At 39.6% G+C, this 27,301-nt stretch overlaps 1 protein-coding gene across 1 annotated transcript; it reads right to left on the bottom strand.

The window, feature by feature from the left end:
• Positions 1-18,523: 18,523 nt before the first annotated feature.
• neff1 (neuronal intermediate filament family member 1) lies at positions 18,524-26,113 on the bottom strand. Its single transcript, XM_067439441.1, has 4 exons — positions 24,577-26,113; positions 21,305-21,622; positions 20,282-20,406; positions 18,524-20,200 (listed from the first exon to the last, which is right to left on the bottom strand). The coding sequence occupies exons 1-4, from the start codon at positions 25,318-25,320 to the stop codon at positions 19,696-19,698; spliced, it is 1,692 nt and encodes a 563-aa protein (XP_067295542.1). The 5' UTR covers positions 25,321-26,113; the 3' UTR covers positions 18,524-19,695.
• Between the last annotated feature and the right edge of the window lie 1,188 nt (positions 26,114-27,301).

The following is a 27,301-nucleotide window of genomic DNA, read 5'->3' as shown; positions in this document are numbered from 1 at the left end:
TTGTGCCTCTTTGGGGTGGTGCCACAAGCTTGCAGAACACAAGGATGGCACGTAGGTCTGAAGTAATGAGTGTAGGTTTAGGGCTGCCGAGCCAGTGGTTGTTCTGTAGGCAAACATCAGTTCCTTGAATTTGATGCAAGTGGCATATGGCAACCTGTGCAGTTTTATGAGCAGAGGTGCGAAGTGTGCGCTCTTCGGCAAATTAATGACCAATATCGCTGCTGCATTCTGGGTCAGTTGCAGAGGTTTGACAGTGCATGCAGAGTCTGGATTGAACAAGAGCTTGGTTGGAACCAGGAGCTGTGTAGCATGCGCCAATATGGTCCTCCTAATGTTGTATAAGGCAAATCTGCAGGAATTGGCAGTTCTAGCAATGTGGTCTGTGGAGTTCAACTGTTCATCCATTATAACTCCAAGGTCTCTGGCTGCCCTGGACGGACTGGTCATGGAGAGTTAGTTTGGTCAGGACCACAACTCTTCGCAAGGTTCAGTTGAAGGCACTGGTCCTTCATCCGGCAGCTACCGTCAGATAGTCTGGTTGGAATGGGTGGTAGAGTTGTGTGTCATCATCAGCAGTTGACAGAAAAAACATGTTTCTGAATGCGAATGAGAGATCCCAGTGATAACATGTAGATGGAGAAGAGAAGTGTTTCTAGCACTGAGCCCCAAGGCACCCCCTACCTTTTAGATACCTTTTAGTTCTTTTTTTTTGGAACTAGTAGTCTAAATATAATTTTTAATCAAAAAATTTTATGTCCAGAATAATTGTACACCTGAACTTACACTACTCAGCATGAAATTGTAAAACAAACTTTATGCAAAATACTACACAGGTCTCTACATTTCACATAAATCATTCAAAACTAACAGCTCTTGTATTTAATTTAGAAAACACTGCCATTTAAATGCCACAATCGTTTCCCAATTACCTACACCCAATGGTTGTGTGTGAAAATATTAAAGCAAATTCATCAAATGAGAAAGAAATACATTTTCATCCTTGTATTTAATTTTGAATATGCATATGCAGACACCTTTATTTAACAAATTCAAATTGTGCTGTAAAGCAGCTCTAACCCATTAGTGACATTATTCAGCTCAGGTCAGTTCAGTGTTGATTCAGTTCATTTTGATAACTTTGAAGTTAATCAATTGTGCATATACTGTATGTACAGTGTACTTGTGCATGTATGTGTGAGCACTATGACAAACTCCTGTACGCCACTGCACACTGAATATGGAAAAGACAAAAGATAAGTAGTTTTACATTTATTTTCACACCTGTGTGTAGCTTGGTGTGTATATGCCCGATCATTTGATGTTTGTGTGTAGAGTTACTATCCAAACATTTAGAAGAGTTAAAGTTTTGAATAAGATATGGGTGATGTTTTGCATGTTGTGTAGGCACAGTTTTGAGAAAATGAGCCATAGTTTCAGAAATTGTGTATAAGTAACAAAAAAAAAAAAAAAACCCTGCATGCATGATCAGACAAGTTGTTTATTAAAGCATATACATATCTAAATAATAAAAAAAACAAATAAAAATAATATATATATATAAGCCTTTATAAAATAGCATTTTTTTATTATAATCTTTTATAATCATCATGTTGTTCCCTTGTGTTATAGTTGGGTTGTGCTGCCATTACATTAGCCATGAATAAATATCTACATCATTATTCTGCTATCGGGCTGACAGTGTAGTCACAACCGTTAATGTTCTCTGTTCATTTTGATAATTCTGGCACAGTCATTGCTTAGAAGAAACTGGCATCTTTTAATAATTTAGCTAATGAAATATTTCAGGACTTCTTCCAGCAGGAAATGGATATGCTTAGACAGAGCTGACACTGGATTCAGCGATTGGCCGAGTCTGCAGAATTGTAAAATGCATAATTCTGTGGTGAGATATGTTTGTATAATGACCACTAAACTTTATCTATGAGTGCCAGGCAAACAATTTTCACAGCTAGTTTAAGTTTTTTCTTGCATTATCATTTAAACAAATTTATTAAGGGTTTTTGGAAAATAATCACAAGTAAGACAGATATTGTGAAGTCACAAAATATAATGATCATCTGACTGTATAATATATTTTTTGGGTAAGATTTTGTTTTTGTTTTTGCATCTATTTGATCAAAATACAGAAAAAAACAGTAAGAATGTGCAATATTATTACACTTAAAAATTACTTTTTGTATTTAAATATATTTTAAATTGTAATGTGATGTGATGCAAAACTGAATTTTCAACATCATAGTCTTCAGTGATCCTTCAGAAATCATTCTAACATGATGATTGCTGCTCAAGAAACATTTAGTAGGCTATTATTACCAGTGTTGAAAACAGTTGTGGTGCTTTCAGTTCAAAAGAACAACATTTCTTTAAAACTGAAATCTATAACATTACAATGTCTGATTCAGTTTTTGGGCTCAAGCCCCTGCCCCTGCCCCTTTGAAAGTGAAAGATCCTTTTCGATCGCACCACAGTGCTCCCCTGAACGCGATTTCTATCACGCTCTGAGCATGATTTCTACCAAGGGGGACGACACTGGTGTCAGTGAAGGCCTTTCTAAACCATCAGATTTCAACAAAAATATCATTTGCGTTCCAAAGATGAAAAGAGGTCTTACGGGTGTCGAACGACATGAGGGTAAGTAATGAATGACAGAATTTTCACCTTCACCCACAAGTTTGGGTGAACTAACCCTTTAAGTAGACAATATCAGAAAAACTACACCCAGGAACAGCACACTGAAGTTTTAAGGTAATGCATTCAAGGCTCCCTCAGAGGCAAATGAGAGAAATATATCATATAGAATAACCAAAAGATGAAAATCACCCACTGTTTCAGATTTCCCAGACTGATTCCCAAAGAGCTGAGAGCATTACATTGTGGAGTTGTTCCGGATTCGTCTAGCCAAGAACAGGAGATGTGCCGTCAGCAGAAATGTTATTTGCTTGATGCATAATTTATACGCTGTCTAGCCTTCCTCAAAGGGGAGCATTTTGGTCAGACTAAAGCCTTTTTGAGACATGACTGAAACTTTGATTATGTTTTCACTAAATAGCATGTAGGCTTATTGCAGTTTTTCTGAATTGCTAAAACACTCAAAACAATTATCTGAACCAAATTCTCAATAGCTTAAATCAAATTGTCAAATAAATCACTCGTTCATGTAAAACCTTTAACAAACAAAGTTGTCATCGTATACATAGAACAACTCAAATTTGTTCACACTTATTTCTCAAACCAACTTTACAATAAGTCAGTTCAGAGTGCACAGGTGCACTGAATGATACCAACAACAGATGGAAAAAATCTGTGTGGGAGAGGAGGAGCATGTGTAAGAGGTGATGGATGAAGAAGGGTGTGGGCAATATTGTCAAGGCTCGATCTGGCGCACTAGAGGGTTTTCTCACTTTGCCTGGCAAGAGACGACATTGTGCTGGGTCTGGCCTGAGAACCTTGCCCACATCACAGGCAAAGATGTGATGCCGAGGCAAAATTAATCTCTCACTGACATACAGGCATTCAGTAATCTTCAATACTACACTTGCAGCACACAGTATACAATTCATTCACCTTACTATTGTAAGTTGCGATTAACTATGCTTTTTTTTTTTTTTTTTTTTTTTACAAAAGTGCAAAATTTGTTTACAGTTTTCCTAAATTGCTTAAACACATTACTTAAACATAAAACAAAATCTTCAAACACATTCAAAGAACACCCGACTCTTCTGGCAAAATCAAACATTTGCCTCAAAACCATTTTATCTGTGGTCAAAATCAAATAATGCTTTTTGAGATCATACACACATCAGTTAATATATAAACTCTTCAGATCATTCATTACACGACATCAAAGAATGGAGAACAAAGCATACAAGTTAAAGAAAAAAGGTATATTTTAACAGTAAATTACAGTTTTTCACAATTGCTAACTTTACAGTTTTTTTTGTAAAAAGAATGCAATAATTTACAAATCTCATAAACTTATATATATATATTATTCACAATAGAATATAGATAACATATCAAACTTTGAAAGTGAGACATTTTGAAATGTCATGCCAAATATTGGCTCATTTTGGATTTCATGAGAGCTACGCATTCCAAAAAAGTTGGACAGGTAGCAATAAGAGACCAGAAAAGTTGAATGTACATATAAGGAACAGCTGGAGGACCAATTTGCAACTTATTAGGTCAATTGATTGGGTAAAAAGAGCCTCTCAGAGTGGCAGTGTCTCTCAGAAGTCAAGATGGGCAGAGGATCACCAATTCCCCCAATGCTGAGGTGAAAAATAATGGAGCAATATCAGAAAGGAGTTTCTCAGAGAAAAATTGCAAAGAGTTTGACGTTATCATCATCTACAGTGCATAATGTCATCTAAAGATTCAGAGAATCTGGAACAATCTCATAAGGGTCAAGGCCGGAAAACCATACTGGATGCCCGTGATCTTCGGGCCCTTAGTAGCATTACATACAGGAATGCTACTGTAATTAAAATCACAACATGGGCTAAGGAATACTTCCAGAAAACATTGTTGGTGACCACAATCCACCGCCTCTTTTGCCATTCCTGGCTAAAACTCTATAAGTCAAAAAAGAAGCCATATCTAAACATGATCCAGAAGCGCAGGCGTTTTCTCTGGGCCAAGGATATTTTAAAATGGACTGTGGCAAAGTGGAAAACGGTTCTGTGGTCAGACGAATCAAAAGTTGAGTTAATTTTGGAAAACTGGGATGCCATGTTAACCGGACTAAAGAAGACAAGGACAACCCCAGTTGTTATTCCAAGTTCTAGAACTTCATATGCTCCCATCCAGACTTTGTCTCTTTCAGGGAAGACCTTGCATTTTCTAACATGACAATGTCAGACCACATACTGCATCAATTACAACATCATGACTGCGTAGAAGGAGGATCCGGGTACTAAAATGGCCATCCTGCAGTCCAGATTTTTCACCCATAGAAAACATTTGGCGCAATATAAAGAGGATGTGACAAAGAAGAACTAAGACAGTTGAGTAACTGGAAGCTTGTATTGGACAAGAATGGCAAAACATTCCTATTCCTAAACTTGAGCAGCTTGACTCCTTAGTCCCCAGACATTTGCAGACTGTTATAAAAAGAAGAAGGGGATGCCACACAGTGGTAAACACAGCCTTGTCCAAACATTTTTGACCATGTGTCCCTCCAGGACAGGTTTGGGAACCACTGATCTATGTTGAATTCAGAAAAAAATATTGAAATTTGAAACTTCCACATCACTGCATTCTGTTTTTATTCACAATTTGTATATATCGTCCCAACTTTTTTGGAATCGGGTTAGGAGCACAGGTGTTGTGCTTCATGAAAGTCATCCTAGAATCATCTACATGCTTTTATATTACTTACAGTATAATAATAACAGTAACAGTATATGAGAGAAATTTCACTCAGTGTCCAGTAAACCGTAGTACACACCTGCAAATTTGTGATTGTTATTTTTTTTAAATTTTTTGTGGGTCCAGGATATTTTTGACGAACTAAGAGACGATGGTACTCTATACTGTAGTGCAATTTGGCCGAAGTTGCAGCAGATGAAGAATTATTTCTTTATTTGTGTATTACCGTTATTGACAAAATAGTGTATTTTGTTGCATACCAAGTTCATATTTAGTTCTTTGGTTTTTGAACTGTTCTTCTCTTGTGAGATCATCTGCTTTGATCAACTTTCATCTGCTGTAAGATCACTTTAGTGTAATGAAAATAACTTTGAATCTCATTGACAGCACATGTTACTCTATCTACACTTTCATTTATATTGTATGCTATAATAGACACTGAGAGGTCAAATTTTTCTGTGAACCGGAAAAGTTAGCCATCTTGAAGGACAATTTAATTCTCTAGGTGAGGAACGAGGTGTGGGGAAGCTTCCAGAGAAGTTATGAGCATGATGCACAGGTGTACCCTAAAAATTTCTTGTCGAGAAGCTGACTCTTCTGAAAAAGTCCATCCAGAACATTACATTTTATATACAGTATTCAATTTTTGCAATTACATAAAGTATGCGAATTGCAAATTATGTGATATTGTATACTGTATGTACTGCAATTATACTATTGTACTGAATATTGAATTTACTACTGAATGTCTGTATATTCAACACTTGCATACTGTAATAATACTGCAGTCCAACTGCAAAAGCCAAAAAGATCAAATAAAATTCTAAATCAAAAGAATGTTACAGTACACTTAAATACAGCAAGTTGTTCAACTGCAAAATCAAGGTCAATGAGAGACTGATTCTGCTTCAGCATCATGTCATCGTGTTGGCTCAGGCCTGCCAGGCAAAGGGAAAAACCTAGTGCGCCGGATCCAATTGCCCATCAAAAGTCCCTTAACAACATTGCCCACGCCCTGCTCTTTATCATCCTCATCCACCACCACCTCTTACACATTCTCCTCCTCCTCTCCTTCTCAGATTGTTTCAATCTGTTGTTGGTATCATTCGGTTCACTTGTGAACTCTGAACTAGGTTATTTTGTACAGTTGGTTTGATCACATTATTAGAAGTGTGAACCATTTTGAGTTGTTGTGTGTAAACAATGACAATTGTGTTAAGTTTTAGCAATTCAGACTTTTTTCTTTTTTTGTAACTGCTTTGGATGCTGTGTACTTAGGTGGCCCAGTAGTGCAGCCGTACTAAATTAAACCACAACACAACGAAATCGCCACAACACAACAGAAACAAGGCACAACACAACGAAATCGCCACAACACAACAGAAACAAGGCACAACACAACGAAATCGCCACAACACAACAGAAACAAGGCACAACACAACGAAATCGCCACAACACGACGGAAACAAGGCACAACACAACGAAATCGCCACAACACAACAGAAACAAGGCACAACACAACGAAATCGCCACAACACAACGGAAACAAGGCACAACACAACGAAATCGCCACAACACGACGGAATCACCACAACACAACAGAAACAAGGCACAACACAACGAAATCGCCACAACACAACAGAAACAAGGCACAACATAACTAAATCGCCACAACACGACGGAATCACCACAACACAACGGAAATGCTCCCAACTATGAGGGGGCTCTCGGAGTGCAATAAAGTTAGTTTCCCTTGCTCTCTATAGATTGGCCAGTCTTACAAAGATTTAAATACTACGGTCAGTTTTAAGTGTGTAACCATTGTATATCGACATGAAATATCAATTCAGAATCACCTACAGGCATTATAGCTGCATATTTATACTCAAACACGCTTTTACACACTGCCATAACGCTTGATGCCCAAGGGAATGTCTGCCAAGTGACACGTCTATGGAATAGTGGATCTAACTGACATGAGTGGAAATTTACTATCAATCAATCAATCAACTTTATTTATATAGCGCTTTTACAATCATGATTGTGTCAAAGCAGCTTCACAGTGTCAAACAGGATAAAACTGCATCAAAATTAGATTTGGCTGTACAGCCGTACTGGAGAAAACAGTGATGTTATCAGCTTATTTTAATTTATCATATAGCGACAATGTTGGCAGATCCGTATTATAGTTTATAGAATTAATTAAAACCTAATTCATAAATTTTATCTGTATAACTAGTTGAATAACTTGGATCATAATTTTAGTGCCCCAACTGAGTAAGCGAGCCAAGCCAAAGGCGACAGTGGCAAGGAACCAAAACTCCATCAAGGCATGATGGAGAAAAATAAACCTTGGGAGTAACCAGACTCAGTCGGGGTGCCAGTTCTCCTCTGGCCTATTAACACACCGTGTATGATTATTATTCTGGCAACCTTACAGGTCAGAAATCATATTAGATCGGAATATTCAAAATTTCAGGGTATCACGCAAGAGACGGGTTTATTTAGGATGGTGCGTTGATTACACAAGAGTATGAATACATGAAAGATCGGAATTATTGCACCGGAGACGGGTTTTTTGAGCATGACGTGCCGGTGAGGCAAATTCAGAGGAGACACCAATTGACACGGCTCAGCAGACACTCCAGGATGCGTTGGTCATGTCCAAGCGCAGGTCCACCATCCGATCCCGACACGGCCCGGATCCAGGATAAACCTCAGGATAAACAAAGAGACTAATATTAGCATAGATGCCACTCTTTTTATGATGTAACGAGTACATCAGGTGTTATGGGAAGCGTTCCCGGTTCCGGCTGACCTAGTTAATGCAGCCAGTCAATTGTCAACAATCAGTCATTTGATTTGACTAATGTAAGTAAAAAATGTTCTATGTGTATGCCATGGTAAAGAGATGTGTTTTTAGTCTAGATTTAAACTGACAGAGTGTGTTTGCTTCCCGAACAATGCTAGGAAGACTGTTCCAGAGTTTAGGTGCTAAATAGGAAAAGGATCGACCGCCTGCAGTTGATTTAGATATTCTAGGTATTATCAACTGGCCAGAGTTTTGAGACCGCAATAGACGTGATGGAGTATAATGTGTTAAGAGCTCGCTTAAGTACTGGGGAGCTAAACCATTTAGTGCTTTGTAAGTAATAAGCAAGATTTTAAAATGTATGCAATGTCTAATAGGGAGCCAGTGCAGTGTTGACAGAACTGGACTAATATGATCCTACTTCCTGGTCCTAGTAATAACTATGACTGTGCATTGTCTCTGAGTCAATCAGAACCATCCACATTGCAGTAATGACGTGGATAAGACCTTGAAAACGGAATAACTGTTGGGACAATTGTATGTACGATAGGGCAGGGCAACGAGACGGTGAGAGCGGGAGCGCGGCCTACGAACTCCTTGTGAGACTTGAAGCTGGCTTCTGCTTTTGAAACTGCAAACTATTCTAAGTAAATGTTTCTTTTAATTAATTGCAATCCTGTCTTAATTTCTTCACTACTGGTCCTGGGTCATAATCTGTTAACACCTAACAGTTTTGGTGGAGGATGCGGGCAATCATTCCTTGGTGACACCCCTGGCAAAACAACAAATAAGGTAGTAGAAAGCTTTAATTATTTGGTTAGGGTTGTCTGAATGGAAGAGATTGGAGAAGGAGAGCAGTGTGCTTCGCTTCATTCCGCTTGTGAAGAGTGAGGCATAATTACACTAAAGGGTAATAGTATAAGAAGTCGCTGAGAGCATCGTGACGTGCTGAAGGCATAGGTAAAAACGGTAGCAGACAGTGCAAAGAAGCGGACTCAATAAAGGGGAGGCGCTGCGGGGCAGTGGTAACGTCCTCTACAGGAGCCCGTCTTGGACCAACTGGTAAGGTCCAGGAGACATTGCGGACCTGCTCCATCTCAGACAGGGGTACCCCGAACTTAGAGTTTAGAAATTAGTGAATCAGGCAGTCAGGGAATAAAATTAATTATTAGTTAAACAAAATAAAATAGATTCTGGAGTTGTTTGCCAGGGATGCATCTGGAACAACCCCGAGTAAAATAAAAATTGTGACCCAAATTGGCATGGACCAGTATGTGTGACGTTTTCGTACAAGTGTCCTTTGCAGTTTCATCACGCGGAAGCCACAGCTGTGATGGTTAAAGATCGCCGCATCCATCTCTTGCTGTTTCGGTGAGTATGAACTTCGACTAAAATATGGCTAAAATATGGCAGTAACCTGATCAGTCTTGATAATATATTGAAATGAAAGAGAGCAAATGTTTTAACTAGCTTTGTATTGAAGCCCTCACTTAAAGGAAATTTGCAGAACATAGTAACAAAAAATGGCAACAAGGTTTTAATTCTGATTGAAAATGTAAATAGCAACTTGACTGGCTACAAACAAAGAGTGCTTATTAATGAATTTGTAAATTTGGGTGGGGTGTTTTTAACCCCTAAAAGAAAAATCCCAGAAGTTACTGAGGGATGGTATATTCTGATTGCCAAATGTAATAAATTGCCCTAAGGTGTAGAAATGGTGGCAAATCAACCCATCAGATCAAATTTTGTAGATGAAACAAAGTAAAAAGAAACAAAGAAGAGATTTACACTCTGTCTAAGAAAATAAGAAATAATATTTTCTTAATATATATATATAAACGTATTATTATTTTGAAAATGTGATCTCTGTCTACGGATAGAGTTTAAAGGAAATGTTTGATGTCTTATTTGAAAACAATTTTAATTTCTAGCCAGATCTTATGCTGAGCTAGTGTGAGTAGTATAAAGTTTATGAAAACACAGTGTACCATCCTGAATGACTCAGAGTCTCTCTCTCATTCAAAACCAGCTCAATGCTGTTATCTGAGCATGTGTCATAGGTGATAAGAGATTTCTAGTAAAAGCACAGTGCATCCGTTGAAAATCATAGAGACTTGACTTGACTTCATAGAGAGATTAGTTAAAAAGAGTGCCATTAGGAGGGCAATAATAAAGTTATAAAATGTTTCTACATACAGAATTTTAATTACCTAAATTTTTTAAATTAATTATTCCATGAGCAGTAACATCTTTGTCTAATCTTAGCCACCACCATGCACAGGACCAATGGATCAGCTCACAGAGTCAACATGCATTTGTTTGCATTAAAGTGAATGGACAGTGGTTATATGGCTAAATTCACTGAGTATAATCTATGTGCTAATATGTTGTGGCTTAGAAGATGTAATTGGTATCAGTGATTAAGCAGTGTTATGATTAACATGTCTCCATGTTCTACCTATAGTAAGCAGACTAAATAGCTCTGGTGACTCTTGAATGCACTTTCCCCAAGGCTCCAGAAAAACATCTGATTGTTTTTAAGGGTCAAATATCTCAAGCGTTAACCAATGTGAATGAGGGTGATTCGCCGAAGACGGGTAAGATCCTCTTTTGGCCAGCGGGGGCGACCTAAGACATGGGGGTCACCGGCATTGGGCACTTCCAAGAAGGGAGGTGTTTTTTTATGTGAAGTGTGTATGAGAGTTGAACCGATGACTGTGAGGCCACCAGCATCAGTAAGGGGGGTAAGCTGTGTCTGTAGGGGCTGAGAGTCCAGACAGGACACAGCAGGGCCTGCCCTAATAATGGCTCCTCCATAACGCTCACTCAAGTACCGCATTGTTTGTGAATGCCAGGGAAGACCCTGAGTGAAAATTGAGATGATTAGATTTTGAGATGATTATACAGCTCTAATTTGAAAGTTAAACATTTACATTTCTAAACTTTGTGAAGGTTTAAGGTTAATGAATTTAATATAAGAGACTGTCTGTGTTAGAGAGAGAGAGAGAGAGAGAGAGAGAGAGAGAGAGAGAGAGAGAGAGAGAGAGAGAGAGAGAGAGAGAGACTGCTTGAGAAGCAGTGATGGTGCTCTGTCTGTTATCGTCCTGCTAAAGCTGAAAAAAAAAAAGCAATGATATCAGAACCAAAACAACCCAGCTGACTTCTCTAAAAATGAAGGAATAATGAACAGACATGATTTGAAAATTGGTTAAGAAACCATGTAAGAACTGAGTTTAAATATTTTTTAGTTAAACACTAAAAGCAAATTTTGAGAATGAGCAATTCATAGTTAGATGTTTAATGTGTGTATGTTTGTTGATGACTGCACTTTATGTTTTGTATGTGTTGGTTTGTGAAACTGTTCTGTCCTGATAGTGTGTATGGGGTCATTAACCTCTGGAATGAGTGTTTATCATTACAGATGGGTTAAGGCAAACGACAACTTTTAAAGAAATTGCTAATTCTGAAGGAATCTGGAAAAGTTGATCCAGAACATGGGACGAGCTTTAAGTGGACTGGTATCCAGCTCTGTCTGTTACTGGTAATTATGACTACTTTTGTCATTTATGATGTTGATTTGAATTAATCTCTGGATTAGTTTAAAGGGTTACTTCCGCGATTAGCATATGGCTTTGTATCAGTAGAAACCCTGGAGTATATTCAAATAAATGTGCTTTTTATGTATTCTATAAAAATACATTTTCTGTCTTTTCTCAGTCTAGAAGGCACCAAATGCAAAAATAATTTCACATTTCTACTACATTCATGACCCAGTTTAAATACAGATTCATCTTCCCAGCGCTGAAGTACCCCTTTAAGTGGAATTATAAAGTTAAAGATTGCTGTTTCTTAATGGGTTAAACACCCGTGTTTAAATTGAGGGTTTAAATTGAAATAATGTCAATTAGAAATGGTAAACATAAGCCCCGTTTCCACCAAAATTACCCGGAACTATTTGTACCAGGAACTTTTTTACAGGAACTTTTCTCCCCCCCAGACCTGCAGCTGTCTGCGTTTCGACCGCGATAAAGTTCCGAGAAGATTAGGCAAATTAGTCCGGTGATGTAGGACTGCGCGCGACTGTTCCTCCAAATCAGTGAAGGACAGTAATCATTTGTGTGTGTACCGATTGAAAGATTTAGTGATCTGTTTACATGAGACGTTATCTAAACCGATCTGGTGTTTACATGTGATGACTTTCAATCGCAATCATTTTGTCACATGCAGTTTGTCTGCCGCACCAAAAATGTCAACGCTGTTTTCTCCAGCAGCTGGAGTGTGTTGACTGTAGCCATAGCAACTCTTAACGGCCACCAGGACTAATACAGTATTATTTATAGCTATTTGTTGTAAAGTGTAATAATCCTCTCAGAAAAAAAAATCTTCTGTCAGGCGCAGTTAAAGTAAAAACTGCCTGGGGCAATATACGCTGTGTCATTACTCCAACATTATCTTCATAACTTACGAAATAAAAAGTTTACCCCTCAGAAAAATGTACTTTCCTCTCTTGTCAACATGAGCGCGGCGCGCGCCGTCACGTCATGTAAGGACACACACTTAAAAGTAATCGGTCAGGTCGTTTACATGGTGAAAAAAAATTAATAACGAGTATGGAAGAGATTCAAGCTTTGCTGCTTTTGCTGGTTATGTATAGGTTTACTAAAGAGGTAATTAACAACGACAGAAAAGAGCAGCATATTCAGAAAGCTTGTTAAAGCTAGATTTAAAATGGCAATGTATATTATTATCAGCTATTACGGACATTGAACGTGAGATGGCTGAGACGACCGCGCGCCACCAGACAGAGAGCAAGACTGATATTTACTGAACGCAGAACGAACCTCGCAAAAGACTTTTAAAAATGCCGGTTGAACTGCGTGAGCTCAACCAATCAGCATGTTCAGCGCCCAAGTCCCGCCCTCGAAAGTTCCTGAACTTTGAAAAAGTACTACCTCGCGAGCAGGGCCGTTTGGAGGGGGAAATATTTACCCGGAACTTCAATTTTACCCTGGTTCCTGCGGTCTAAACACACGAAGTACCACCCAAAGTTCCTAGTTCCTGGGTAAAGTTCCTGTGGTGGAAACGGGGCTATAAATGTTAGAAACTTGACGGCAGAGACAAAGTGACAAATTGGCTGAAGTCATGCATGCGGTTATTAACGTTACTAATATGAAGCAGAGCAGGACCGAGTGTTGTGGACCTGAGCACAGCTGCTGGAGCGATTGTTAAACAAACACCCGCCTCACAAATACCGGGACTTTTATTATGACGGGATGGGACACATTCGCCAGGCGCCTGCACTGATCCGCTCTTCCGGTTATGATATTGAGGTAATGCAGCTCTGTTTATCATATTAGATACATTTAGGTGTGTTTAAAATGATGTTATGACGTTACTCCGTGCATTCACTTGTTCACACTGCTAAGAGTAAAGCGCTCCTGCCAAATAAAACCCGAAACCAAGGGTAGTGCAGATATGACGCAATTGACAGGCGACTCCCTCAAACGCTATGCTGAAACGTCCCGTGTCCTTAGTTAAAATAGCAATTTTCTCACAATTTACAAATAGTTAGAAACATCTGGGATATTGTACTAAACTGAACAAAATATATAACACCGGGCTAGTGGTTTTTAGATATTTTACTGCAAAAATACTACATAGTGCACCTTTAAATGGACGCAGGACATTAGATGTCTAGTAATAATGTCAAATTAATGTTAAAGGAGCAAGTGACTTTAAGTTTTTCTGTGTAACTGGAGTTGAGAGATAAGTAAAATAATATTTTGGTTTCTGCTGAGCAGTAGAGATAAGACTGAAACAATAATGATCACATGGTGCATTTGCACTGCCAGATGACATAAATCAAGAGGTTTAAGATTTTGGTCATTTGGAGCTTACGCCTAAAGAATTTTAATGGACAAGACATTGAAAGAAAAGGGGTACTTTAAAGGAGATCCTAATTAATAGATTTTGAATGGTTCTTCAAAATAACTAAATAACGGGTTTGAAAAAAGTGATTTTGAAAAGTAACTGGTTATTGAGTATGATTGAGCATAATGTCATGAGATAAAGATGTGAAGAAGCTGATTGAATGTAATACAAATGGATAAATATTTCATTTTGATGAAGTTTTCAACATTAACAATTTTATGGTTATGTTCGTTTAAGTTAAATATGATGTGGGCTATCATGAGTGAAAACTGGATTTGATGGAAATAGCAAGTTTGACAAAAAGGTTTGAGTATGTGGAAAAGAAAATGGAGTTATGAAAATGGGTTCAACAAGAAGGTTCTTGAGTAAAATTGGAATAGTGATTGAAATGGATGTTATGAACATGTTTGAGAAAGAAATGAATGGGATGTGTTAAGATGGTACATATATGTAGACTGTAAACTGAAGGATGTTTTATGCAGAGACTGAATGTAATTGGATGGATTATTATGCCTATTTATTTTGTTTATTTGTATTTCAGACCACTATTGTTTTTTTAAGATGAAAAAGGTCTGTGTTTTGAAAGAAGTGGATTTGAAATACCTATTTTAGATGAGATATCTTGTTATTTATAATGGAGTGGTATTTAACATGGGGTGCTAATATAGTATGTCCTCCTGAGGATGAATATGCTCTAGTTGTAATCAGTCAAGCCAATGATAAAACCAAATGAGATAAGATTAATAATGGTTGAAGTTAAATCCCTGAGGGATCTTTTTCAAAGATTATAAACTAAAAGGGGGGCGTGGAACATTATGAAACGGCCTAAATTGGTAGACCAACTTTAGGGGGTCATCGGGACCCCAAAATTGGCCTTGAAGAGGGATTGAAGGGGGGATTCTAAAATCCACTGCTGCTTCAATATACCTGTATATAGTACGTAAACGTAAATCAATATTTATCCTATATTATTAAAATGATTCTATCCAGTTATGATTTTGCTTTTAGTTTCTTGTTTTCTAAAGTGTATATTTTGTCTCTGAGGAGTGACTAAGGGTCTGGCCTAGGGATGTGTGATGTGTCACACAATTTTTTTTTGTTTAGATTTTTGAGGTATCACACACCCCTAACATATCAGGAGTGCAATAACAGGGTTTGCTCACTTAGCCCGGCATCCAGAGATGAAATATGGATTTGTCTTTCATTTAATTTATTATATTTTATTCCTTTTATATTTCCTTTTATTGAAACACTAAAAAGTCAAGATGAATATTGCCTGTACTATTGTGTGTCCCTCTCACCGAAAGAAAGCACATGCTATCTGTATGTTTTGGTAAGAACTGGAGCTTAATCAGCTCCAACCTTGGAGAGACTGTATCTGTGTATGTGTGCTATATTCTATGTTACAGATCAGAATGGTGTACAATGGGCACCCTAAGAGATGGGTGGACTTGTTGTTCTGGGCAAGCTGGCGCCTGCTCCAGATCTGGAAGGTCACTATGGGCCTAATTCCGAGGTGAAAGAGTCAACAAGTGACACGTCTATGGAAATGTGGATCAGATTCACTGACATGTGTGGAAATTCACCATGACTGTGCATTGTCTCTGAGCCAATCAGAACCATCCACATTGCAGTAATAACGTGGATAAGACCTTGAAAACGGTATAACTGTTGGGACAATTGTATGTACGATAGGGCAATGAGACGGTGAGAGCGGGAGCGCGGCCTACAAACTCCTTGTGAGACTTGAAGCTGGCTTCTGCTTTTGAAACTGCAAACTATTCTAAGTAAATGTTTCTTTTAATTAATTGCAATCCTGACTCTGTCTTCATTTCTTCACTACTGGTCCTGGGTCATAAGCTGTTAACCCCTAACAGTAGCATCACTGTGATAAAAAAAAAATGGAAGTGTGTTAATGGTAAATCCATTTAATTATTTTATATAAAACAACTGTTTGGCTGGTGAGTGGTGTGTGGTTGCTTAATATAACACAAGATAAAAAAGTTAACATGGTACATTTGGTTGATAAATGTCTTTATTTGGCTTTAGGGGAACATCACTGTATCAGTTAGCAGCCATACAGTTTAAGTGTCAGCACTCTTGAACCATCTCTGAAACAGTGTCATCAAGATGCAGAATACGTGAGGACTCTTTTAAGCAGTTTAGATTCATGTTTAAGGCATTTACGTACATTTTTACACACATCAAGCAAATCTATCCCACCCCCTCATATTGTCAAGCTCCAAGTGAATCAAGCCATGCAAATTGAAACTCCTCTTGATTTATTCATTTCATTAATAATTGCTACAACTGTTTTATTAAATTTATTGGAAATCTTGCTCTTGGTTTTTTCCTCCTCTTTTTACTCTTTTGGATTATAATACAATCTACTATTTGGATTATATTATAACCCAAAGGTTGCTGCAAAAATGAGTTAGAACAGTAAACTCACTAACATCAGTCACCACACTTAAGACATTTACCAAATCAGGTGAAAAATGGAAAACGTACCATATTTTCGGCCAGGACATTATCCATTAAGTGCCGTAGCCTACATTTCCTGTAACTCTAAAACAATACAATGTTACGAGTAATTCATCATATGAGGGTAAAACACTTTATAAAATCGCCCCTATTTTTACAGACTTTTCTTCGAGTGCAGACCAATGACCAAAGAGAAAACATTTAAGAACTCTGGAATGGTATTTTCCCAGAACTGTGATCTAGTCGAATTGGGCATGTTATTTAACAAATTTTTAATAGCCATATATTTATCGATCAAACTGTTTAAAAAAATCAAGACCATTGATGGAAAAAGTTCAAATCAAGGATAATGAGGGTGCATCTTCCGTCAGTATTCTGTATTTGCACAAAGGTTCATAAAAAAATAAATAATGGTGAAGTCAGACCAACTGAGATGGCATGATGTGATCTGAAACACCCATTAACATGCATAAATCAAAAGATTTAGTCAAATGTTAAAGTAATAACCTAAATAGTGGACTCATTAGTTATTGTTTTCCATCCATGATGTTGAATTTTTATCCATTTGTTAAATAACGATTTAAGCAATTATTGAGTGGTTTGTTAAGATAAGGTTATTTGCTGTGACAGATGATGATCAGATCTCATTTTAGAAACAATCCCGATGCTTTCTCACAGCTTCTAATACATTTCAATTGATAAAACTAGACACCAACCCATAATATCACAGAATCAGCGTCCTGTAATCATTCGATCAAGCAGGCCTGCATTGTGAAGGGTCACTGGAGGTGGTTCAGTTAGCTGTCTGAGTGGGTATTATCCGGAGTATTCATGTGACGGTTAATAGCCCATCTCTATGGCAGGTGTGACTGACTGTGACCCCTCTGCCCTCTCTATGGCCAAACTGTCACCTGCAGGGTGGACCTGTCACGACCAGCTGCAGAAAACACCAGCGTTTACACTGCTTCCTGAAGCCTGAAAGCTCTTGTATGCACGCGCACACACACGCACTCAATCACAAAACCCCCCACAACAAATTCATGTCCACAGAATAATGCAACGAATCTTAGTTGTCCTCAAAGTAATCTTCCTTCTCATTACACACACACACAAAAAAAAAAATCTTTTGATTTCAGGAGCGACCTGGATATGACATTTGTGAGCAGAAATACTAAGGACAGGAACCTCGTCGGGTTTCAGAAGGAAGCCATGCCACAGATTAGAAGGAGAAAGAGAGAATAAGAGAGAGGAAGATTGACATCAGGCTCCATCACGAATGAATCAATCAAGAGGAGGTCATTTTTGAACACAGGAAGGAATAGAGGGATATTTAGCAGCAATCGTCTCTAAAGCGTCAGAATCTAAATTGCAGAAGGATTTTCCCACACTACAGATGCTCTCGTCTCTCCAAAATCTAAACATTGAAACCCTCCCCAAGAAGTCCATACAGGTTTAATCTTTAATCTCACCAAACTTGATCAACTCCATGCCGTCACGTTTGCCGTGCTATGACCTCTGCAATTAAGGAAACCATGAACGGATGGATGGATGGATGCGAACATTAAAGTTAAAAAAATGGTGGATGCTTTGCATGAGAATGTGAATTAAAACATTCTCTCCCCTACGAGTGAACTTAATGAAATGAGCTTGGACAATTTCGTTCATGTGGGTATAGATGCCCTAATATTGCTGGACAAATAGGAGATGTGGCCTGTCCCTGTGCTCGGCTCATGACATACATTCAGGACTCAAGTGTAGCTCTATATAATGGAAATACTGTTTCTCTGTAAATAATCACTTCTTTCAAAGTCCAAACTCACTTATTTTTTAGAATCAAATAGCACCGAGAGGTTGGAACCAGTTTATTTAGCCTTGCATGGCATCATCTTGCTTTGAACTGTCCTGCACTTTACTAATGGCACGTGAACACCAGGTGTCAAGGGGGTCTTTGCTGTCTGAGCTTCACTTACGCTGCTATCTTGACACGGAAATGAAAATTTTGCCATAATTGAATCTTCCTAATGTCGTTCTGACCCTGACACAAAGAATAGCTTTGACCAGGGTTGTCAAGTCCTGCTCCTGGAGGGTCACTGTCCTGCAGAGATCAGCTCCAACCCCAATTAAACACACCTGAACCAGCTAATCAAGGTCTTACTAAGCTTACTAGAAACTTCCAGGCAGGTGTGTTGAGGCAAGTTGGAGCTAAACTCTCCAGGACAGCGTTTGGACACCCCTGGCGTAGACTAAATGTTGTTGTAGCTTAGACTAACAGTTCTCTTTTCCATACAAAAGAAGTGCATGGAGGTACACAGTAAGGGGCCATTCACACAGAACGTGTTTCTGCATTCAAAACGCGAGATGCAGGGTGGTGAAAAGAAATAAATAGCAAGGTCTAGAGAGGGGGTTTGTCAAATTACAACTTCTTTTAACTCATGAGACACAGCATGAGATGCAAGATGTGAGCGTCACGTCTATCTAGTGCATGTTTACTTAAAATTATGATGCAAAAACATTTGCTGTGTGAACGGTGCCTAAATGTGTTCCATATGAGGTCACAAATCTCATTTGCTCGTGTTAAACAAAGACCTAGCGCACTGTTCCGCTAGGACCTATCCTGACACGACCTCACATTTCAGAGTTTTAGGACTTTTGAAGACAGATTTGCATGAACGACATTTATGACATTTTTGTGGTGCTTTTTGGAAAGCTTGGAAGCTTCTGCATCCACTTCTGTTGTATGAAAAACAGAACATTCTGCCCTACATCTCGTATTGAAAGTAAACGATAAGAAAATTGTCATTTTTGGGTGAACTGCTCCACATACTCTCTGCATAGACCCTGTTTAATCTCGAGTGCTATACAGAAAAGGGTTTTGGTGCTTTAGTTACTGACTCAGTGCTTTCCTGTAGATATCCTGATGCATCAGCAGATGAAATCAGCCATACCTAGTGAAATGAGAGTGGAGATGAGAAGATGAGGTTTGTTTGGTGGTGTTGTGTGTGGCTGAGGGACAGAGAGGTAAAGGGGACATGGAGGGGTCCAGACGGATGTGGCAGAAGCGGTGAAGGTACGCAGCTTTACTTGCTCTTGACCGCAGCGGCCTTTTCACCCTTGTTACTGTCCCCCTTTTCACTCTTGCTATCTGCCTTGCTATCGCTCTTCTTCTCCTTTTCCTTCTCTTTCTCCTTTTCTTTCTCTTTCTCCTTCTCATTCTCCTTCTGCTCCTTTGGGCTCTTCTTTTCTTCCTTTTCCTTCTTCTCATCCTCCTTTTCCTTCTCCTTCTTATCCTCTTGTTCTTCCACCTCCTCTTCCTCTTCCTCCTCCTCATCACCTCCTTCTTCCTGTTCTTCTCCTTCTTCTGCCTCCTCTCCTGCCTCCTCTTCTCCTTCTTCCTTCTCCTCATCCTTCTCTTCCTCCTCTTCCTCCTCCACCTCCTCTTCCTCTTCCTCTGTCTCAGGTTTGGCTACGCTCCTCCTGTAGGAGCTTAGGGCATAAGTGCGGCTTGATGGATAAGAGTAGACGGACTGCATCATGGCTCCGCTCACAGAGCTCAGACGGCATTCCTCACCTTCCAGCAACTTCCTGTTGGGAACGTCCATATATTGATAAGGATGAAACATTAATAAATGAATCAACATTAAATGAAAGAGTTCTGAGTCTGACCTGTAGGCTGCGATCTCAATGTCCAGCGCCATCTTGACATTCAGCAGGTCCTGGTATTCGCGCAGGTGGCGGGACATCTCACCTTTTGTGCTCCGAAGAGCAGATTCCAGCTGCTGAATAGTGTCCTGTCACCACAAACAAGACATTTATGTCTCCAAAAACTTTTCTTACAAGAAAACGTATCCAGCTAACGGAATGAATTAAAAAATTGGCTAACGTTCTAGCAAGGTTCTCTCAAAGTTATGAACAAACATTCTTTCAGGAACGTTAATAGGCACTCGGTTTGACCGCAGGATCAGGGTCTAAATGAAGTTCCAGGTAAAAATGTCCCCCTCAAAGAGTCCCCGCTCGCTAGGTAGTACTTTTTCAAAGTTCAAGAACTTTTGGGCATGGTGCTTAAGCGTTGATGCCGATTGGTTGAGTTCACGCAGCATTTTATTTCAACCACCATTTTAAAAAGTATGTTTTGGTGTGTGGAGTAAGAGTTGTTTGCTATTGGAATCAACACTTAAAAAAATATGACTGGACTGAAAACAAAATTCAGGCTTTATTAAGCTTATATGCAGAAAATGAAATTTATCGGGAACTGGAAAGTCGCATGCAGTCCTATGTCACCGGACTAATCTTCACGGTACTTTAGACTGAACGCAGACAGCAAAAGGTCTGGGGGGAAGTTCTTGCGACAAATTGTTCTGGGTAATTTTGGTGGAAACGGGGCTTAAAACAATCTTCTGCTGTACAAAACAGCATACATTAATTACCTGTAGCAGATCTATACAGGGGAAAGTGGAGGGTTTCTGAAAGTGCACTGCAACTGCTACAGCAAATCTTCGCCAAGTATTCAAAGGTTGAACAGCGAGCTCATTGGCTACTGATACACTAGAAACAAATCGAATGTGCCCTAAAGAGAATGATGTGATTGCAAGCTAATTAAGTTAAGGACCTATGTTAAAGGGATACTCCACCACTTTTTCATATTAAACTCCAAAATCTCCAATATTATCCAAAATCTTAAGCTCTCACCTGCAGCTCGCCGATCTCGTTGTTGTGGCGGTCCTCCATCTCAGCCAGCTGTCTCTCTAAGGACTCGTTATGGGCTTTCAGAGACTCGATCTCCAGGGTGCGGGACTGCAGCTGTCGGCGGTACTCAGACAGCTCGTCCTTGGTCTGCTTCAGAGCATCGTTGTTGCGTGCCGCCGCCTCCGTCACACTGACGAACTTGGAGCGGTACCATTCCTCTGCCTGCTGCTGGTTCTGGGAAGAGAGAGTCTCGTACTGGGCACGAATGTCCTTCAGGGCCACAGCAAGGTCAGGCTTACTGACGTCCATCTCAACAGACACCTGAGCATGGAAAACAGACAACAAACTTAACTGTTAATAAGTTGAATACAACTATAAGACCTAGTTTCACAGACAGAGCTTATTAAGTCAAGATTAAGCTTTAGTTCAAGGAGGATTTTAAGTAGCTTTTATAAACGTGCCTTAAAAAAACATTGTGCATCTTGAGACAAAACAAATATTTTAAGATGTCAATGCAAGTTGCTTTCAGCCACTTGTCTGTGAAACCAGGGGTATATATGATATTGTGAAATGTAGAAAACGTTTTCTATTTTAAATTAATTTGGTTCTTTTTAACTTTCTATTCATCCCAGCACACTGAAAAAAGTCAGGTTTCCACATTGAGCAGCACGACTTATTTCAACATGGATAATAATAAGATATTTTTCTTGAGCAGCAAATCAGCATAATGATTTCTGAAGGATCATGTGACATTGAAGACTGACGTAATGGTGCTGAAAATGTTGCTTTGCACCACAGGAATAAATTACATTTTTAAAGCTACACTGTGTGATATTTTCCCCTAACTAGCGGTGTAAAGGTATATGACCATCCAGTGAATATTAGTTTCTTTTCCTCTCAATTCTGATTTTGTTTTAACTCCTACGGTGGCCGATTTAGTCCAAGATTAACATGGCTTCCAGTTCGACCTCGTCCATGAGTGCCGTCAAGTGTTAAAACGCGAAAGGCGAAGCTTGAATTTACGGGTATGTCCCTCTTTGGCTAATGTACTTTCAAGATGGAGGGGCAACATGGCGACCAGCATTCGAACCACTCACCCATATGTATTTTCAATGGCAAAACTTACAAGAATACTTTTTTTACTTGAAAGAAGTAAATATACATTAATGAGCATATATAATTTTGAAAGATCTAAGTGTTTTTAGCTAAGAATAAACTAGAAAAGTTTTTTTTATTTAAATACATTCAAATAGAACATTTTTTTAAATTATATTTCACTCAATTTTACTGTACTTTTGATCAAATAAATGCAGACTTGGTGAGCATAAAGTTTTGAACAGTAGTTAATGATAGCCATAAATAGCCTTTAGTCTCTAAAATTGATTGGTGGAGGAACTGCAATAAAGTTGCTGATTTATTATTGATTTCTAATAAATAATGAATACCCTGAAACAGGCATTTACATTTGAGCTAAAGGGAGAGCATACATTACATAGCTATACATATAGATAATTTGGCATGAGACATTCATGTTAAATTACAATAAGTTGCAATAAATACACAGTTTTACAGTGACTGTAATCAATAAACCACTGTCCATCAGGTTGTAAAGTTATCAAAAATGCAGGAGAGCTGATAAATGCGGTGCTAATGTTGGCCGTGGCGTTTAATCAGTCTTTGAGTGTAATTTGTGCTAATGAAGTTTTGGGCCCCTGAGGCTGCGGGATGGAGCGCAAACTCATGGGTTTTAATGCTCAAGGAAAGATGACACTGCATGCTTTCATAAGGAGGCAATTCATCCACCACACCATCAGCACGCAGAAAACAGCAATCCATTAATGGTGAACATCAGCTTACAACAATTACACTCACATTAACAGTGTAATTGCTTATACTCAGGGTTATTGAATAAAACCCTGAAGGAAATGTAATCTGTAGTGTAGAAATACTTTGAGAAGCTGCTGCACGACTCTGAGAGCGAGTCTAAAGCGATGCAGTCCCTCTCAAGGACGCTGCGCTGCGGGGGTCCCGCTGCACTCTGCAGCCACACCTAAAATCCTGCGCTACTGCATCACCTCCTCATTGCCTGGAGGTAAGGAAGTTTAAACATCCCATCATCAACAACCTTTTCCAACTTTTAAATACATTTCTCCCTCTCCAGGGATCCTCTGTGTCTTTGTCTGATTAAATATTGTTTTTTTTAGATTTTTAAGTTGCATGAGAGAAGAGACTGGCGTTATAAATGCATATATGTTATAAATTACATTTTGACTGAGGTGCTGGTCCTGGTGCAGTGGAGCGTCAGATTCTCAGCGTTACGCACACGAGTGTCTGAGCTGCAGTGCTGTAAATCCTCCCAGACACACACCGCCCTCAATGACACTGCACAGTCATGATACGCATACCCACAGTGTGCCACTTGAATTTCAAAGCATTAATAAATACATATTATTTCTAGGCTTTATCTGCTTCAACTGATCTTCTCAAATAAATGATATGCAGTAGCTAGCTTATAAAGATATTTCTACCTGATAAGACCTAAAAAAATCTTTCAAAGAAGCTGTAGTCAGGTTAATTCACTCATGTAAAATTGGTTGTATGCAGTTCAAATCTAATTAATTGAAATATTTGCTGAATGTTTGTTTCCTGAGAAAGCATTTTACAGAAGGCTATAATGTAATGATTTTCAAACCAAAAGCATATGGAATATTTGGATAAACATGTTTCATTATAGGATACTGGAAACTAATAAAAATTTCAAATCATTCCCAAATAGATCTGCATGATTATGCCACTGCATAAATCAAAGTCATAAATGTCACTGCAACACTATGTGATGTGAGATATTAATGAACATCAAAACATTGAGAACACAGAATTTGTATGCTTTTCATAATTTGATATTGTCACATATAATTGTGAACGGTAAATCTTACACTAATGCAGTTATGTAAATCATATTTTAGAATAATTGACCAAATATTTTAGTGTAGGATATTGTATGTAGTCATTTCAATACCATCTTACTATGCAATATTTCGCTTAACTGGGTAGTTTTATCTAACAGGAATTAAAAATATATATTATGTAGCCTATACTCTTGCAACTATGGCATGTTATGTATTTGCAATAGAAAATCTTAGTAAAAAAACAACAACAACAAAACTCAGCATGGCCAACCAGCCTGGCAATAAAGGTTTTATTTGGCATCCCAGGCTGACCAGCTAAAAAGTGCCCTACAACCAGCCAACGGATTTTTTCAAGTTTTTTCATACCTGGGTGGCCTGAAGGGACGCCTGTAACTCCTGGAGTTCCTCCTCGTGCACTTTCCTGAGGAACGCGATCTCATCCAGCAGGGACTCAACTTTCTTCTCCAGCTCCAGGCGGGACAGGGTGGCGTCATCCACGTCCTTGCGGTATCCCTTCAGGCTGTTCTCGGCCTCCTCCCGCAGCCGGGTCTCCTCGTCCAGCTTCTCCTTGAAGCGCTCCAGAGCATCGTTCATCTGCACGCAGTCCAGGTGCATCTGGCTCTTCTCGTGCGTCATCTCCTCGACGCGGGCGCGCAGCTCGCGGATCTCCTGCTCGTAGAGGTCGTGCAGGCGCGACGGCTCGTTGTGGCGCTGGCGCAGCAGCGCGACCTCCGCCTCCAAAACTTTATTGTGCTGTTCGAGGTTGTGCACCTTCTCGATGAACGTCACGAAGCGGTCGTTTAGGCCCTGCAGCTGCTCCTTCTCGTTGGTGCGGATGATCTTCAGCTCGTTGGTCACGGCGGTGGTCTGCGTCAGGTCCACGCTGTCCGGCTGGTAGCCGCCGCGACCGGATCCGAGTTTGGTCCGGTAACTTGAGGATGTGAGCATGGGGGATGGAGAGCCGTAGGTGCGGTGGTGCTGCTGCTGGGGTACGGAGCGGTAGCTCACCGTCACCCGGGACGGGCTGCTGCCCACGGGGGTGCGCCGTGGCGCATCTCCAAAAATCTTCCTGTACGAGCTGCCCGTGTACATGTCGCCGGAATAACTCATGCTGGAATGCTCAAGATCACAGACCGAGTGGGTGAAGTGTGTGGATGTGGAAAGACAGAGAAAGAGAGAGGGAGAGTGCCAGTCGGGTTGTCACACCGGCATCTTTTATAGGCAGAGACCGCAAGCATCATCTGACGCAGGGGCGGTGGTGGAGGGGGAAACCTGCAACCCCGAGCAAAAAAGACAGCGTCCCAGGAGAGCGCTCATTCATTTACGGCCTTTGCATTTGTGGCCACTCATCCCTTTTCATGCGATGGAGATTGTCATCATGCAGAGAACTGAGGATAAATAAAGGTCAAAATATGTAAAGATGAAAAGCTACATTTGGGTGTTCCTCGGATGACCCTTGGAGAGTCACCTTTTAAAGAGCCAAAATTGAGCCTGAAAGTTAATTCCTGCAATGAAGGCAGTCAGTGGTTCGTAAAGAACGGTTTAAAGCCCTTGAAAGCTCCACAATAGGGAATTTGAGGCACTAATTTCTGGTTTTCCAGAAGGTTCAGAGAAATATTGAAATATTGCCTCTAGTTTTTTATGCACTATAACCGAAACTGTTACTTTAAATTATGTGTCATAATAAGAATCTTTATAATATGCTTAGTTAATTTCAGTACAAAAGTAATGCAGAAACATTAAGCACAAATGTGGTGCAGTCAAACTGATTTTGAGATTACCTTATCATTCATGTCATGAACGATCAATAAACATTAATTTTGGAAACTTAATATGGCAATGCAGAAATAAATAAATAAATCAAACAAGCAATAACTGTATAGCTGTCACGCGTGTAAGCAAAGGTGCTGCATGTCTGCATGGGATTGAAGCATGTTGCAGTGAGAGGGAGTGTCTAACTCTGTGTGTGTGTGTGTGTGTGTGTGTGTGTGTGTGTGTGTGTTGTAATGCGGGTGGCAGCCTGTTTCTCTGCAGTGTCTGAATACTGAATGAGACACAGAGGTCTTACCCCCGATGACCCTCCTCGATGCAGAATCCTGTGCAGACTCAAAATCATCTGGCAGTTTACTTTCTTCTTAAACATATAGTGTATCTAAAATGAATTACAGAGGACATGTTGACAAAATTCACAGGGGTGCTGTTAAAGTCACTATTCTTTAATAAGCTGCATCCCATCACACTTTTTCCTGATGAGTCATCAGTATTGGCTGTTGAGAGCAGAGTGTGGGGGGCTGTGTTTCGAGTGCAGGACTGTCGCACACACACTTGGGTCCAGGCCAAAGGCAGGAGCCACGCCTTTAGCATGATCACACCAGCAAACCCCTGGAGACATGCTGCAGGTCTCGCTGTCTTCAATCAGCAGTTTCTGCGGCTGATGTTTCATTCTACTGGTAGAGACACAAAAAAGACCTGAGAATGAGCATTTTCTCTGTGTTGGGATTACAGGCTCTGGACCACTGCAGTGAAACAGAAATTGGCCCAACGTGGAACGTGCTAACCCAAAAAACCACTTCAGGGCTGGACCAATGGATGGTTTAATGAACAATAATAAAATATTGAAATGTAGATCATTTCTGAGATGACACACACAATAAAAGAGAGATATACTGTATAAACATAGAATGACAGGCAGAAGATAGACAACAGCAACAACACCACACACACACACACACACACACACGTCTGGTTCAATGTAGGTAATCTCAGGTTTTACTATCCTTATGGGGACATTTGGTCCCCACAATGTAATATAAACAAGGGCACACACACACACACACACACACACACACACACACACACACACACACACACACACACACACACACACACACACACACACACACACACACAAAACACACACACACACACAATGTAAAAGCATTCAGTGGAAAGTTCCACAATAGCGAATTTGAGGCACCAATTTCTGGATTTCCAGAAGGTTCAGAGGAACTGAAATATTGCCTCGAGTTTTTTATGCACTATAGCTGAAATTGTTACTTTACATTATTTGTCATAATAAGGATCTTTATAA

The sequence above is a fragment of the Pseudorasbora parva genome, chromosome 3 (assembly GCF_024679245.1).
Source record: "Pseudorasbora parva isolate DD20220531a chromosome 3, ASM2467924v1, whole genome shotgun sequence".
NCBI lineage: Eukaryota > Metazoa > Chordata > Actinopteri > Cypriniformes > Gobionidae > Pseudorasbora > Pseudorasbora parva.
The sequence above is the reverse complement of the archived record's forward strand: the minus strand, read 5'-3'. Positions and strand labels throughout refer to the sequence as shown.